Source organism: Aplysia californica, unplaced genomic scaffold, assembly GCF_000002075.1.
Source record: "Aplysia californica isolate F4 #8 unplaced genomic scaffold, AplCal3.0 scaffold00783, whole genome shotgun sequence".
Taxonomy (NCBI): domain Eukaryota; kingdom Metazoa; phylum Mollusca; class Gastropoda; order Aplysiida; family Aplysiidae; genus Aplysia; species Aplysia californica.
The window spans coordinates 158,514-172,705 of NW_004798053.1; the positions used below are offsets into that span (position 1 = coordinate 158,514).

Here is a 14,192-nt window from a genome sequence, read left to right on the forward strand (position 1 = left end):
GGGATTTTAAACTCTGTTTTCGGTTGTTATGTTATTGACAAGAAGGTCTATGATGGTTGTTTTCCTGGGCTAATCCATCAGTAACAGAATCACATACTTTTACTAACATTTAGTAAGTCCCCTTGTGATGCCATCAGAATTAGCCCTTTACTGCTTTCTCTCGGCACTCCGAGGATGAAGAAAGTCCCCACTTCCTTCTTCTCGTCACTGGCATTCTTCAGTCTTCAACAGCATGTCATGTCCGGGCTTGAATTTTTGAGGTCTGACTGACTCGGTGACTGGTCGTACAGCAGTACAGCTCTGGTCGTACTTGTAGTTACTTTAGAGTCGTACGTCCAGGCGTCCATATCGAGTTAATTGTAGTTATCTAGATCTAGATCTAGAATCTATATCTAGATCTAGATCTAGATCTAGAAAAATCTAGTTTAAAAGTGTAAACTGCAGAAAAAGCTGCTCTAGCCCTGTAGTGGTAGATCTAGTCTAGTCTATCTCGTCTGAGTCGGCTCTAGATCTAGATCTAGAATCTAGGTGAAAATCAGAAAATAGGAAAAGGAAGAGGCTAGCCGTACTTAATGACGACTAGACTGCTGGGCTGGCCGTACTTATTCTTTAAAAAGTGGCTATTCTCACCCGCCCGGAAGTTCTCGCAAGATCAACTCCTCCCCTCTTCTCTCTCTCTCCGTCTCTTTCTGAATACTGTCTATCGGTGTGGACGATCAAATTGACCAAAACAAAGTTAAAAAATGATGTTAAAACACAAAAGTAAATAAATTTGGTTGTCTACAAAGATGCTACGGCTATTTAACTTTTCGAATCGAGCCGAACTACGCGGGTCGCCATTTTGTTTTGCCCGGAAATTCTCGCGCTACTCCTCTCTCTCTTTCTCTCTCTCTCTCCACTGCCCACAGACAAAATTGTACGCTTTTAGTAGGCTACAATTGTAATGGAACGTTTGTTCACGGCACAGAATTCTACAATTTTTCTGTTATCACAGTGTAGAATTCTGTGGTTTAGAATTCTGTGGTTTAGGGTGAACGCAAAATTTGGTGAACGCGCACCGGGTGAGAATAGCCACAAGACTCGCCTGCACTATTCTCACTGCGGGTGAGAATAGAGGTGGCCATTCTTAATGATGGCTAGACTGACCATTAAAAAAAATAGGCCTACTGAATTGTAATATAAATTTTTAGTTTGCAGTACCTCCTAAAGTATTTGTATTTGAGACGAAACCAGGTGCCTTAATGACAGTGCATGTATTTTAAACATCCTGTTTTCTAATGTTAATAGGGCCTAAGATAAGTATGGCTAGACTTCTTGGCTAGCCGTACTTAAGTACGGGTAGACAGCCAGGCTAGCCGTACTGTCAGGCTAGCCGTACTTAATACGCAGTGGCTATTTTTACGGCGAGCCGTAAAGATAGCCTCCCAGGCTATTTTTACTGCGTGCTGTAAAGATAGCCTCCCAGTGAGTCCCAGGCTATTTTTACGGCGATCCTTGAAAAGCGACCCTACTCCGCCTCTCATGTACGCGACATGCCTCAGTGTATTAGATCTAGGCCTATAGGGGTTGTTCAAAATATAAACTTACACCTCAGAGGGGAAAGGGTGTCTTTGGCTTCTGTAAGAAAAGTGTAAGATTGGGTGGGGAGGTTAACCAAATATGACACTTCTATGAGATGAACGTTTTGCTCATGACTGGGAAGAAAAGGTAAAAGAAAAAGTGGATAAATGCCAGTAACAAGACCCAGATCTGCATGACTGCAGATCCCCGTTGTTGTTTTTTTGTTTTGTTTTTTTGAGGGGAAAGAGGGGGGGGGGGGGGGGTTTACAAATAATTTTGAAATTATGATGAATATTCTGTAGGTGGATATCTAATTTCTTAATGTTTCTTTGTAACTTTTCAACTGCTTTGTTGATCTTTTAATGTCTTGATGTCTTTTATTTGTAAGGCACGTACCTATTGCATTGACAACAGTCTCAATGTCTTCCACATATATGCGTTTCTTTTTAGTCCATATGGTTTGATTAAATTGTATTAACTGAAATGATTTTTTTTTTACAAGCTAGTTAAAAAAAGCTACGTATAGTACAGGTATCTTTAAAATAATAATGGAAGTTGAAGATCGGAAAAAGTACTAATATTAAATTGGTGTAGGTGGGGGTTGGAGGCAAATGTGAGAAAAGTGGTATTGGGTTTTGTGTTTTAAAAAAGTCCCCAAAAGTGTAAGATTATATTTGAACAGCCCCATAGGTTTTCCATTTCCTCCTCTTCATCGTCATTCTATTCTCTTCTTCATCTTCCTTCTCCCTTCCTCCACCACCACCTCTTCCTTCTTCTCCCCACCATCATCATTCACCCTCTCTTTATCATCACCACCACCCTCCTCGTCACTATCTTTACCATCATCACTGCCACTGCCAGCATCATCATCTCATTCACTGACATCACTACATGTACCACACCCACAAGAAGAGCGGCCATTTTGGAGTTAACACTTTTCGCCTTGGGAATGCCTTTAAAATGTTCCTCCTTCCTTATAATTTGCACTGAGCAGATTTTTGATAGAGGTTTAAAAATTTTTTTTTTGTGTTCACAAGGATTAATTTATTAATTATTGTGATGCAATTTCAGGGTACAGGAACACATATATTTTTTTACATTCAAATATCAAAATTTTGCTCAGTACGATTGACCATAGTATCTGTATCTACCATTCCACCAATTTTCATGCAATTTTGTTAGAGAGTAAGAAGCCTTCGGTTTTTAAAAATGATTGTTTGTTTTGCATGTTGGTGCTGTTTCCATTCCATGGCAACTTTCATATTTTCAGACATATCAAAATTTACTTTCTTCATTATTTCTTTTGCCCGTATAATTTTTTTTCCTAAATGTGAATCAGAAAAAGAATCACCCTTGGGGTGAGCTGTTCCCTGTAAAAATGGACAGTAATAAATGAGCTCATCAGAAAACAAAACACAAAAACTTAAAAAATGCAATCTATTTTATCATTTGAAAGAATCCCACAACAACAAGGTCCTAGTAAAGAACATAAAAACATTGAATTGTTTAAGTCCAGAATAAAGACTATAATTATGATAATACTAATAATAGAGGACATTTAATTATAGTGCCTTACTCTCGGTTTTAACCAGCTCAAAGTATGTTACATTAGTTTAGTCATTTAGTAAAATGTAGTATAAAATAACAAATAAGGTAGTAGCCTACAAGGCCTACAAGCCAAGACGGAATTTATAAGACTGAAAAACGTGTTCTATGTTATCAATTTGTGACCGCCGTAAAAAGAACATTTCAGTTAATACAATTTAATTAAACCATATGAACCAGAAAGAATGCATATATGTGGAAGACATTGAGACTCTTGTCAATGCAATAGGTACGTGCCTTACAAATAAAAGACATCAAGACACTAAAAGATCAACAAAACAGTTGCAAAGTTACAAACATTAAGAAATTAGATGTTCACCTACAGAATTTTCATCATAATTTCAAAAAAACTAAACAAAACAAAAAAACAACAACAACGGGGAAATGCAGTGATCATGCAGATCTGGGTCTTGTCACTGGCATTTATCCACTTTTTCTTTTACCTTTTCTTCCCAGTCATGAGCAAAACGTTTATCTCACCTTCCCACCCAATCTTACACTTTTCTTACAGAAGCCAAAGACACCGTTTCCCCTCTGAGGTTTAAGTTTATATTTTGAACAGCCCCTATAGGCCTTGATCTAATACATTGAGGCATGTCGCGTACATGAGAGGCGGAGTAGGGTCGCTTTTCGAGGATCGCCGTAAAAATAGCCTGGGCCTCACTGGGAGGCTATCTTTACGGCACGCCGTAAAAATAGCCTGGGCCTCACTGGGAGGCTATCTTTACGGCTCGCCGTAAAAATAGCCACTGCGTACTTAATATTGATGGCTGAATTGTAAATGAAATTTTTAGTTTGCAATGCCTAAAGTATTGGTATTTCAGACAAAACCAAAAGGTGCCTTACTGACTTGCATGTATTTGAACCTGAATAATTACTAGATCTAGATCTAATGAGACCTGTGTACTTAACAGGTTTGAGTCGATAGGGCCAAACCTAGATCTAAGTACGGCTAGCCACTTCGATCGGAAAATGTTTCGAGCGTGCCTGGTGAAAGATACCAATAAGACCTAACAACAAATGGACCCTCTCTCTTCGCAGAACCGCGTGCAGTACGCCCAGTAGCAGTGGAACTGTTTACTAAACCACCTTTCAAAAGACGTATTTGTTTGAACTGAGATAGATCTAGATTATCAGATTCAGGCTTCAACTTCAAAGTTCAAAGGTAAAAAAATGTTGGCCGGCTCTATTTCTCCAAACGCTCGGGAAAATAAACTTGAACTCTATTTCTCCGAATGGTTTCAGTTTTCGATATTTTTTGGTGAAGCCTTTTAGCCTATTTGCGAATGGAGTGGCGCGCGCATGTGTGTGAGTGTGTGTGTGTATAAGGTGTGAACGGGGGTGAAGGGAGAGGGTATGGGGACGTGGAGGGATATTTTTTTTTTTAGTTTTTGCTTTTATTTAGGGGTGACTAGATCTGAATATGCAAAATAGGTTACTGACAAAGTCGAGCAGTCTTGTTTTCTCGCAGTACCTTTTGAAGGCATTTTCAAATGAAGTATAGTCTGGGAATGTTGCCCAACCCCAATTGAAGTATCTGATTATTCAGACATCTAAAAATCTCTAGCTCTAGAAATTGAATTCTATTTTAAAAAAAAGCTAATTCTTCCCAGTCCTTGCAGAGTGGCAGAACTAACACGCAGAACTCTCGCAAATAGCCAAAAAATCTCGAGAACGAAAACCGTTTGAAGAAATAGAGGTCAACTTTATTTTCCCGAGCGTTCTGAGAAATAGTCACTTCGAAAAAGGATTGACAAAAAGTAAGCTCCATTACAAATGGATTTTTTAGCCTTTAATATATCGATATTTAGAAGGATTTTGTTATTTTCTTTTACTTAAAAATATATTTTCAAAAATGCTTTTTAGCCCAAGGTATAGTCTATATTGCATTATAATCCCTCAAAATGCGTGAGAAAATTACTTTTCTGAGTAAACACTGCGGATGATAAATTCTCTTGTCCATTCATAAAGTCGATCTAATCATGACAATTCACACCAAAATTTAGGTCATTCTCTCCCCTCTTTAATGGCAGGTACTATGCATTTCAATATCTGTTGAGAATATGTGTAAGCAAAGTGAAGCTTTGCACATCCACATCTTTTTGTTTCTTTGGAGAGCAAACTTGTATCGCCTATTTCTGCCCTGCACAAACCTATTTCTTGAAAATTATTATTTAAGGTGGTGGTGATTTTGTTTTGACTACGAAATGTTCAATATAAAAACTTTGAAGCTGTTCTTTTATCTTTTTATCTGCTTTTTTAAAAGTTGATTTGTGAGTAGCGAATGTGTTGTCAGGTCGTCTCAAAGTGTATTTGAAGCAGAACTGAAACAAAGGGGAAATTGTAAAGCCGTTTTTCTCAAAACTTTGTTTCTGTATCGTGCCTTACAAAATCACCCATATCTCAAAAACTACTGAAGATATCTTAAAAGTTCAACAGCATTATTGTTCAGAAATGATCTCTGTACATAAAAATGCAAAAATATAGGATTCTTCAAAATGCATCCTTTGGATACCTTTCACCAGGCACACACACATATTATAATCTAGGCCTAGGCCTGCACTAATGATGAGGTGATGTGAAATGGCTTTGAGGTGATCACTGAGGTGATGAGGTGAATGGTTTTGAGATGAACATTGGTTCAACTAGAGTGACAGAGCTAGTTACCTGAGAGAGCACATTTTTGTGATAAATGTTATTGCTGATATTAAATTATCATCCCACTCTCGAATGCACCACTAGATCTACTACTGTTTAGATTCAAACCAATTGTAGGCTTAGTTTCTTTGGCTGCCAAACACAAAAATGTGGCCACTAAAACTATTACTATTTCAAGCTATGGTTTCTACTTAAATTTCAAGAAATCAGAGGGGACAGCATCCCTTCTGAACCCCCTCCTCTGGAACCTGAAGCCTACCTCTCTCCTGACTCCTGAACCCTGTTTAAAAAAAGCTTAATGATCTACTTTTGTTCTGGAAGGTTTTTTTTTTTCAAACCTGATTTTTTAAGCCAAAATCTTTTCCAAAGGCCAATCATCATCAAGTGTTACATTTAGTGAAACAGAGAGGAGGGAAACATGAGAAAATACATTGTGCTCTAATTGTGGGCCAGAGAGAGGCATCGCCAGTGTGCTCTTTGCTTATGTTTACATCAGTTGTCCTATGCACTGAGACTGTGTATAGAGGCTTTTAATAAAACAAAGGAGTGAATGTGCGTCTGTTGCTTGACCATCTGTTGGTCATGGCTGGTTCACATCCTACCCATCACATGACATGAGCAGATGAACGCAGGTGGTTTGTTTCATAATGACTTCACTGGCCCTGGGCTTTCTCTCTTCTATTCACTTCTTTTCAATATAGAGCACAGTACAGTGTGGAGTGCAATATGCTGAGCTACTCTTTCATCTTGTTCTGTGTGACAGTTCAGCAGATTTAAGCACAAGGCTGCTGCTCAAATTGTATTTAAGAGGTGGATGAGATAAAAACTAAAAAAAACTGAATGATACCATGGCTACAAGCATAGTATGGACATTCCCAATTCTACGCTGTCGGCAATCATCTGTTTCAGACATGGCACTTGAATTGAAGAAGAGGGTGATTTTTTTCCCTTTTTTCTCTCATTACTACTACTTACAAGTTTATCATTTCAATTTAATGAATGCTATAATATATATATAAGTGTGCTTTTTTTGTGAAATGGATTGTCGCTGTTGTTTAAATATATATGTTGATGTATACAAATGAATGTGTTTCACTGGAGTTTTTTCATCCTAACAGGTTCCTTGCTTTGCTCAGATAGCTTTGGTTGCAGCAGTACATTGTACGCACATCTCAGCGTAAAGGAAAAGCAGACAACCTGTGAGGGGAAGAAAGAGTTCTTCAGAAAATTGTAAGGTATAAAATGGTGTGAAAATCATAAATGTGCCAACGAATTTCCATGCTATCAGCTATTGCAAAGAAATTATTGTGAGCTGAATTTAGAAATTACACCTTCTATGACAAATGACTTAGGCTGTTATTGTTAACTGTTGCTAATATAGTATTGTGTTGGTTTGTGTGGAAGTGACTTGCAGTTTTCTCCATGCTTCTATGATTGATGGTAAAAAGTTTTTATTTGTTTACTTTTACTTCCATTCTCAGAGAAGAAGTTTGTTCCTCTGGATTTTTTTTTCTCCTTATTTTTTATTTTTCAGAAGTGTAGCTACTGTATGGAGATATAATTTTGCTTTGCTTTCCAATGGTGATAGTTATTTTGGAAAAGTTATGGAGAGTAAGCCTACCATTCTCACTTTTATTCTTCTCTTGAAGTGAAATCAGATGGAGCCGTCGTCCTGTGTGCGGGAGGTTCTACGATGTGCCAACCATTTTCAGAGCAACAGTGGACAGTTGACATATTTATTACGTCAACTTGAGGTTTGTTTAAAAAATAGGTTATAATGTCATTATAAGAAAAGTATGCCCTTATGTATTGTCACGTCAAAACGTGTGTTGAATTTATTTTCATTGTGAGGCTTCTGAGTCTTGTTTTTGTTTTACCTAATTTACTACAATGAACATCTGATATCAAATGTCAAATATAGTATAGAGGTACTTTTGTGTAATTAACTATGTGGAACAAAGACAGTTGAAAAGGGTAGAGCAAGCCCTTACATTCGTTAATTTCATAAAATAACAAATGTCATGATGTGGTACAGGCCCTTATGTTTCTGTGTTGTAGTTGTTGACTTTGCTTAGATGTTTGTGATACAGATTTTTCTGCTTCTTATAATTCTGTAATGCAAACTCACAGAAATTAAAAGCTGTCACGCTGAATAATTGAATTTGATAAGCTGTTATGCTGCCTAAAAGAAGCTATAAAGTTTTGGGTATTTTTGTTTGCTTTATTGTGGGCAGTCTTCTTAGAGTTTGGTTGCTAATTTTTATTGGCTAGTTTCAAATTATCCATATGTTTTAAAACTTAGGTAACTGGAAGAAAAAATTAAATACAGGAGAAAAAGAGCACCACTGGTGGGCCCTACTTCATTTCTTTCTCTCTGTTGTTTTTGTCGGACTGTACTGCTATTTTGTGCTAAATGACTGTATTTACGCAATGGTGCTTCTAAACACTCTAACAGGAAAAGGTTCGGAAATGCTTTGATATCCTGAACTTTTTTCTGTATTTCTGTTTGTATTATTGTGTCTTTTTGTGCTTTGGTCAAGGTACGAAAATCTGACCGTATTAATATTATTGTTTCCAATTTTTTGTCTGTCAAGTTTGAAAGGATGCTCTGTGTTCTTTCCTGCCCAGGTTTTGCAACAGTATTCCTCCCGCTCAAGCCATGTTCGACAGCTTCAGAGCGGAGATCAGGTGGAACTGGTGGAGTGCCTGACTTTTCTGGTGAAGGTTGTGTGTGAAAGAGAACGCCCTGAGCTGCTGCTCAAAGCAGTGCAGATTTTGTCAAATTTGGGTAAGAAGTTTTTGTTATTTCTGAAATCATAGTGCTTGGGGTTGGAGAATGCCTTAAGTAGGTTATACTTATTCGTTTTCCCTCTTTTGTATCGCTGTGTTTGTGTTGCTTTTTTCAACCACTAAATGCACCAGGCCATAGAGTTATTTTTTTCCTTGAAATTGTTTGGAAAATATAAAGATATTCTTTTACGGCTTTACCCCTTTAACATGTCTTTGTTCTTTTTAGACTTATTGCATCAGTGCATCAGCTGAACTGAGAAAACATAAGTTTGGACTTTGGACTAGGCTTGTTTGAATAGAATAACAGGGCATGGGAATCAGCTAATGAACTAGAAAAAAGAGCATATTGAATCCTCAAAGAGATCAAATTCACTCTAAATTGTCAGATCTTAAAGGTGGCCCATATTCTTCAGTCAGCTAACATACAGAAGTTCGGACTGAAAAAATTTGAGTGAAATCATTTTATGCTTACTGGTGGTATTAGTTGTTATACAAGAGTGCAGAGTATAATAGCATTATAATGCCCTTGAAGTACATTTTTGCTCTTGGGTATAAGATCATGATATTAATAATCTGATACAGTTTTTTTTTTAATTTGAAGAAAAATGGGATTGCTTTGGGTTTATTTAGTTGTTGTCAAAGGGATCACCATGCTTACATACATTTTATTATCTACATCAGTATGCCAGCTCATAGAATTTCCATCTCTGTATTCTGTTGCTCATTTTACCAAAATAGAGCAATATTTGTTGAGTGATTTTGTATTATATTGATTTTTCTTTTTAACCTCCGAGAAAATGCTTTTGGCTATTTTTCTGTAATCAAACATCTTTCTTTCCTTCAGCTTGAATGATATGATGCAATGTTTTAAATTACGAAATGGAATTGACTGAATTTCTTTTGCAGCTCATAGTGAAGAGTTGAGGTCACTTCTGTACGAGACATTCAGTCTAAGTTCTCCACTAGCTGCCGTTGTGGTTGCATACAGTGGAGTATCTGAGGATGAAATTTTGCCAGAGGTGTGTGATTATTTCAACATGAATTTATGTCAAAGACGCAAATGTTTGGAGCCATGGAGCATAAAAAAAAGAGAAAAAAAGGCTTTTTTGTTCACAGTTTGTGTCTGAAGATATAAAAGTTTTGTTCAACACACTCAAGTTCTCTGCCCTTGAAATCAATGCTGCTCAATCGAAGAAATAGGCACCCATCAGGTCTAATTGGAATTGCATGTTCCGTTACTTTTATTTTAGCAAAATTGAAAAAGATATATAGATAATTAGATATTTAGACCTTGAATGTCTTTGTCTTACGGAAAAAATGGAAGGCAAAAGTGGTAGAGGCAGACCAAGAATAACTTTGTTCAGAACTTGGGCAGATGTCCTTTTCTTTTAACCAGTACAGTAGTCTCCGCCTAAGATCCCGGTGCTCGGGAGCAAGGAAATGCGGGATCTTAGGCGAACCGGGATCTTAACCGACGAACCCAGGGAAGAATTTATGGTGACCCATGCTAAGGCTCACAATCGGTAAAATGGTCTCCCTCCACTCTAAAATGAACTGACGTGACCGCTTGGTGGGTTTATGACGTATGGCGAGCAAAGAGTGGTTAACCTTGATAACCTATCACAGTGCATAGTGGGATGAGACGTGCCATTTTCACTTATTATCCTATCATGAGTCTCAAGATCTACGCTTATCCAGTTGCCCCTCCCCCTTACCTGTCGAAAATTTATAGCTTTCCATCTCTGACCGGGCCCCCTCCCCCCAACCGCCTTTGTCGTTACACACCTTTACGTTGTGAACACACCAATTAAAATTCAGTCTGTCTCGCAAATTCGGGAGTAAAGACAACTTCTGCAATGGTCAGGGAAGAGTTCACAGTTCTATGTGATCCCGCCTGGAGCGAACGTGTAGGTCCTACCCACCCAGCGAGTGATGTAAGTCAATGGGGAGAGCTCAGGTGTGAGTGCGAGGTTCGGGGAAAACAAACATGTCGGTCAGTTCACACCCCGTCTGGGGCAAACATTGTATCGCTTCATCGAGTTTTACAACATGTATGTTATCGCATTCACGATTGTGGCTGATCTTTGACGCAACGGCGGTTTATTGATCTCAACTTTTCACTCTTGGTTGATCAGCTCTCCCACCCGGGTTTTTGGTCTGCAAATTATGATTTGAAATGCGGGATCTTAGCCGAATGTAGACCTTCAGAGTGAATCAGAGCGGGATCATAGGGGTGACTTTTGTATAGTAAAAATTCAGTTTTCTTAAAACAGCGGGATCTTAAGTGAACCGGGATCGTAAGCGGTGGGATCTTAGGCGGAGACTACTGTATCTCTGTTTGTCTGATGACAAAGTCGGACTGTCTCACTCCCACTTTCTCTTTCAAGCATCCATTGATGAAGGTTTGGAGCTTCCTCGTGATAGCCTTAAGACTTCTTGTGAGTTCAGAATAACTTCCATGGTGGGTCTATTCCAGTGGTGGTAAATAGCTGGTTATTGGTGACACGTCTTGCAGATTGGTGGCCAGTGGAGTGTGTACTATTCACATTTACTCGGGTCTCTCTGCTAAGAGTTGGACCAATATTTCTGCTAAGTACCTGGAGCACCTGTTTGGTCGCTGGTTCTGCACCGACACTGAGTTACCGATCTTGTTCACATTTATTCAAACGCAGAGCATTGCACCAGGAAAACAAGCAGCACTGTGTTGCTTTCTCAGTTTTTGATGTTATATCATTGACCGTTATAAATGTCATTTTTCAGAGCAAATTTCTTTTTGGGGTCTGTCAAGCTGTTTATTCTTTCTTTCCTATTCCCATTTACCATGTTCTCAGCTTTCTGGATACGCACGTTTCAGAATTTAAATGTCAAATTTGTAATGTTCAGAGAAATTTCTTACTTCGGTATCATTAAAAACCTTTGAGTTTACACGTCTGCTAATATTTGACAATACTGAAACTTGGGTTAATGATACTGGTAATGATAATGCTAGTAATAAGGATGATGAATATAAATATCTATAACAGGAATTATCATGATACCGATAATAACAACAGTGACAACATTTTGGTAGTTATGGTAGTGACAATGATAGGAATACTAGTCTTTTGTCGTGCATTTATGAGTAATTTTTTTTTCTCCCCAGGCCCTGCAGCTCTTGCAGCGTATCACTTATGGCCATCGTATTGATTACCACCAACCCCATATGGATGAGCTCCTGCGATTCTTGGTCCTTAATGTGTAAGAGCACTAGAGCCATTTTCTTTTATGAAGCAGTCCATTTATTGATGGAGTCAGACTGTTTCTCTGTTTGCCATTTCCCATCACTCAGTTGCATTCATAGAATTTTGATCTAATGTCTATTGTTTAGACAGTGGTTGCAACGATGCACGTTTACCAAAGAAGCCTTTCCATATCTCATTGAGAACGCCCATTCTGGTAATTAGAACACTTAAAGATGTGCCCTTTTTGAGTGCTAAAAGACATTTATAACACTGTTGTTCGTGTTCTTTAATTCTGTTTTATTTATCTGAAACAGACAGGCCATGTTAAAGATCCCTTAGTGGTCTAAAATCGATTAGAGTAGGCTTCAGCCGCCACCCGGGCAAAATTCAAAATTTCCTACCAACTGAAAATGTTTAATATGTCCCTCGTATGACAGTATGCAGTTGCGAGCACTGTGAAACACGTACCAAAAAAACAAAAAACAAAAAACCAGACAGACAACAATATCATTATTAATATGAAATGTTCAAATTTGTGTTTTGGGGTGTGTGTAGGTGCGTTCAAAATGAGCGGCAACATTGTCTTTGGTCTGCTGCTGGTCGGACATATGTGTGTCTGCTACGCCCTGAGAGGGCTAATGAGTGCTTTATGTCTTGAACTTTGTCTTGAATTCTCCTCCTGCAGTAAACATCAAAGTCCTTTACTGTCCTAAAAAAATACTAGTCAAGGGATGCTAGATCATAGATTATTATCATAATTCAATTTTGTATATGTGAACATGCAGTTGCTGTCAGAGAAATTCAGAGCTACAGAATACGGAATGAAGATTATTGAACAAGGAGAAAAAGAGGCTTTAAAAAGTTTGTGAAAATGTGAATAAATTTTCATTGTTATACTCTGAGCAAGCGTTATAAATGTATATCAGTTCAATTAATAATTTGCTCATATTCTTTTCAGGTTATCTCCAGATTTAGACAGTCTGGTGCCTCCTGTCTTGGGAACATTGGCCAACCTTTGTCGAAACAATGTCCTGGTCCATTCTGCCATTAAAGACACAGTAAGTCATTTTTATGTTTTGAAATTGTTTCACACATAAGGATTCTTTTTACCATTGTTGTGTATAAAGTGGTTCACACTTACACATTTGATATTAGGGCTCTTTCTATTTAGGGTACTTTGTCAGACAGACTTTTCTTTTGAAAATTATTGTACAGAATTCAACATAAGTTAAGGACCACCTTGACACACAGCCCTGATTTTTTAAAATCCGAAAAAAGACAAGGAATGTTTCAAATTATTTTGCTCTGAAAGTGTTAATGGGTTACCAATATGTACTGCAAAGCTTCCTAAAGGGGCAATACCACAAGGTGCAGCACGGAAATCCTCAGGGAATTTTAGCCAAATTTGCAAGTGGTTCTTTACTTATGTTGAAGTCTGTATAAAACTGTCATCTCAATGTTTCTCTTTTGGGTAGTAGTGTTTAATCAAAATGAAAAGTTAAACTTTTGGCTGCAATGGTAGTATAGGAAATTTAGCAAATGGTGTGGGTAGACCATTGTCATTTTTATATAAGTTTCTCTGATTTTAATAGTAATAGATTGATAACAAAAGCGGTAATTTGTAGGCATCGCTCCAGAGAAAGTTCATTGTAAAAGTTTGTTACATTTTCTGTGCTAGAATAGATCCTATCCCTCTTTTTTTTTTTCTCCAGTTTTTAGTTGCGAGGAAAATGAAGTAATATTTCCTTAATGGGAGAACTAAAAGTTTTAAAATTTGTTTGTGGTTTTTAAAATTCTCATTTGCATTTTCTATTTTTTTATGACATGTGATAGACTTTCTTATCTGAAGTTCATGTTTGTTTGCTTTGTTTAGTTTTCTTCAGATTTACGAAAGCTCTTGAAGATCCTTTGTGGTTACTTCAGTGATGACAACCAGACAGTGGTTATTTCTGCCCTCAGGATCTTCACCAGCATTAGTCTTAATGAGCCTGAGGGACAGAAGGTATGTTGTTAATTATTTTGTGTGCAAGATAATAATGATGATAATACTACTACTACTACTACTACTAATAATAGTAACAATAATGATAATAATAATAACAATAATAATAATAATAATAATGATGATAATAGTAATAGTTATAATAATGATGAAAATACATTTCACTCCCTAAGTGCGTTTCCTCTAACAAAATGCTCAATATGCTTTACAATGGTATGAACATTATGCACAGTACAGTTCCAGTAGTGGTCCTTTCTCTCCATATCTCTCTCTCCCTCCCTCTCTCTCTCTCTCTCTCTCTCTCTCTCTCTCTCTCTCTCTCTCTCTTTCTCTCTTTCTCTCTTTCTCTCTTTCTC

The 14,192-nt window shown here is 37.6% G+C and overlaps 1 protein-coding gene across 3 annotated transcripts in view; it reads left to right on the top strand.

Annotated features, from left to right (window-relative positions):
- LOC101863620 (protein CIP2A) overlaps nt 1-14,192 on the top strand; it is a 32,631-nt gene continuing 18,439 nt past the window's right edge. The window contains exons 1-9 of one of the 3 annotated variants that reach the window (XM_013088661.2): nt 1-112; nt 4,207-4,330; nt 6,942-7,058; nt 7,473-7,577; nt 8,452-8,611; nt 9,520-9,632; nt 11,756-11,850; nt 12,793-12,892; nt 13,708-13,836. In XM_013088661.2, the coding sequence (XP_012944115.1) occupies nt 7,482-7,577; nt 8,452-8,611; nt 9,520-9,632; nt 11,756-11,850; nt 12,793-12,892; nt 13,708-13,836 (693 nt within the window). In that variant the 5' untranslated portion in view covers nt 1-112; nt 4,207-4,330; nt 6,942-7,058; nt 7,473-7,481. The remainder of the gene's footprint in view (nt 113-4,206; nt 4,331-6,941; nt 7,059-7,472; nt 7,578-8,451; nt 8,612-9,519; nt 9,633-11,755; nt 11,851-12,792; nt 12,893-13,707; nt 13,837-14,192) is intronic. The other 2 variants (XM_005109486.3, XM_005109487.3) reach the window with 2 other exon arrangements.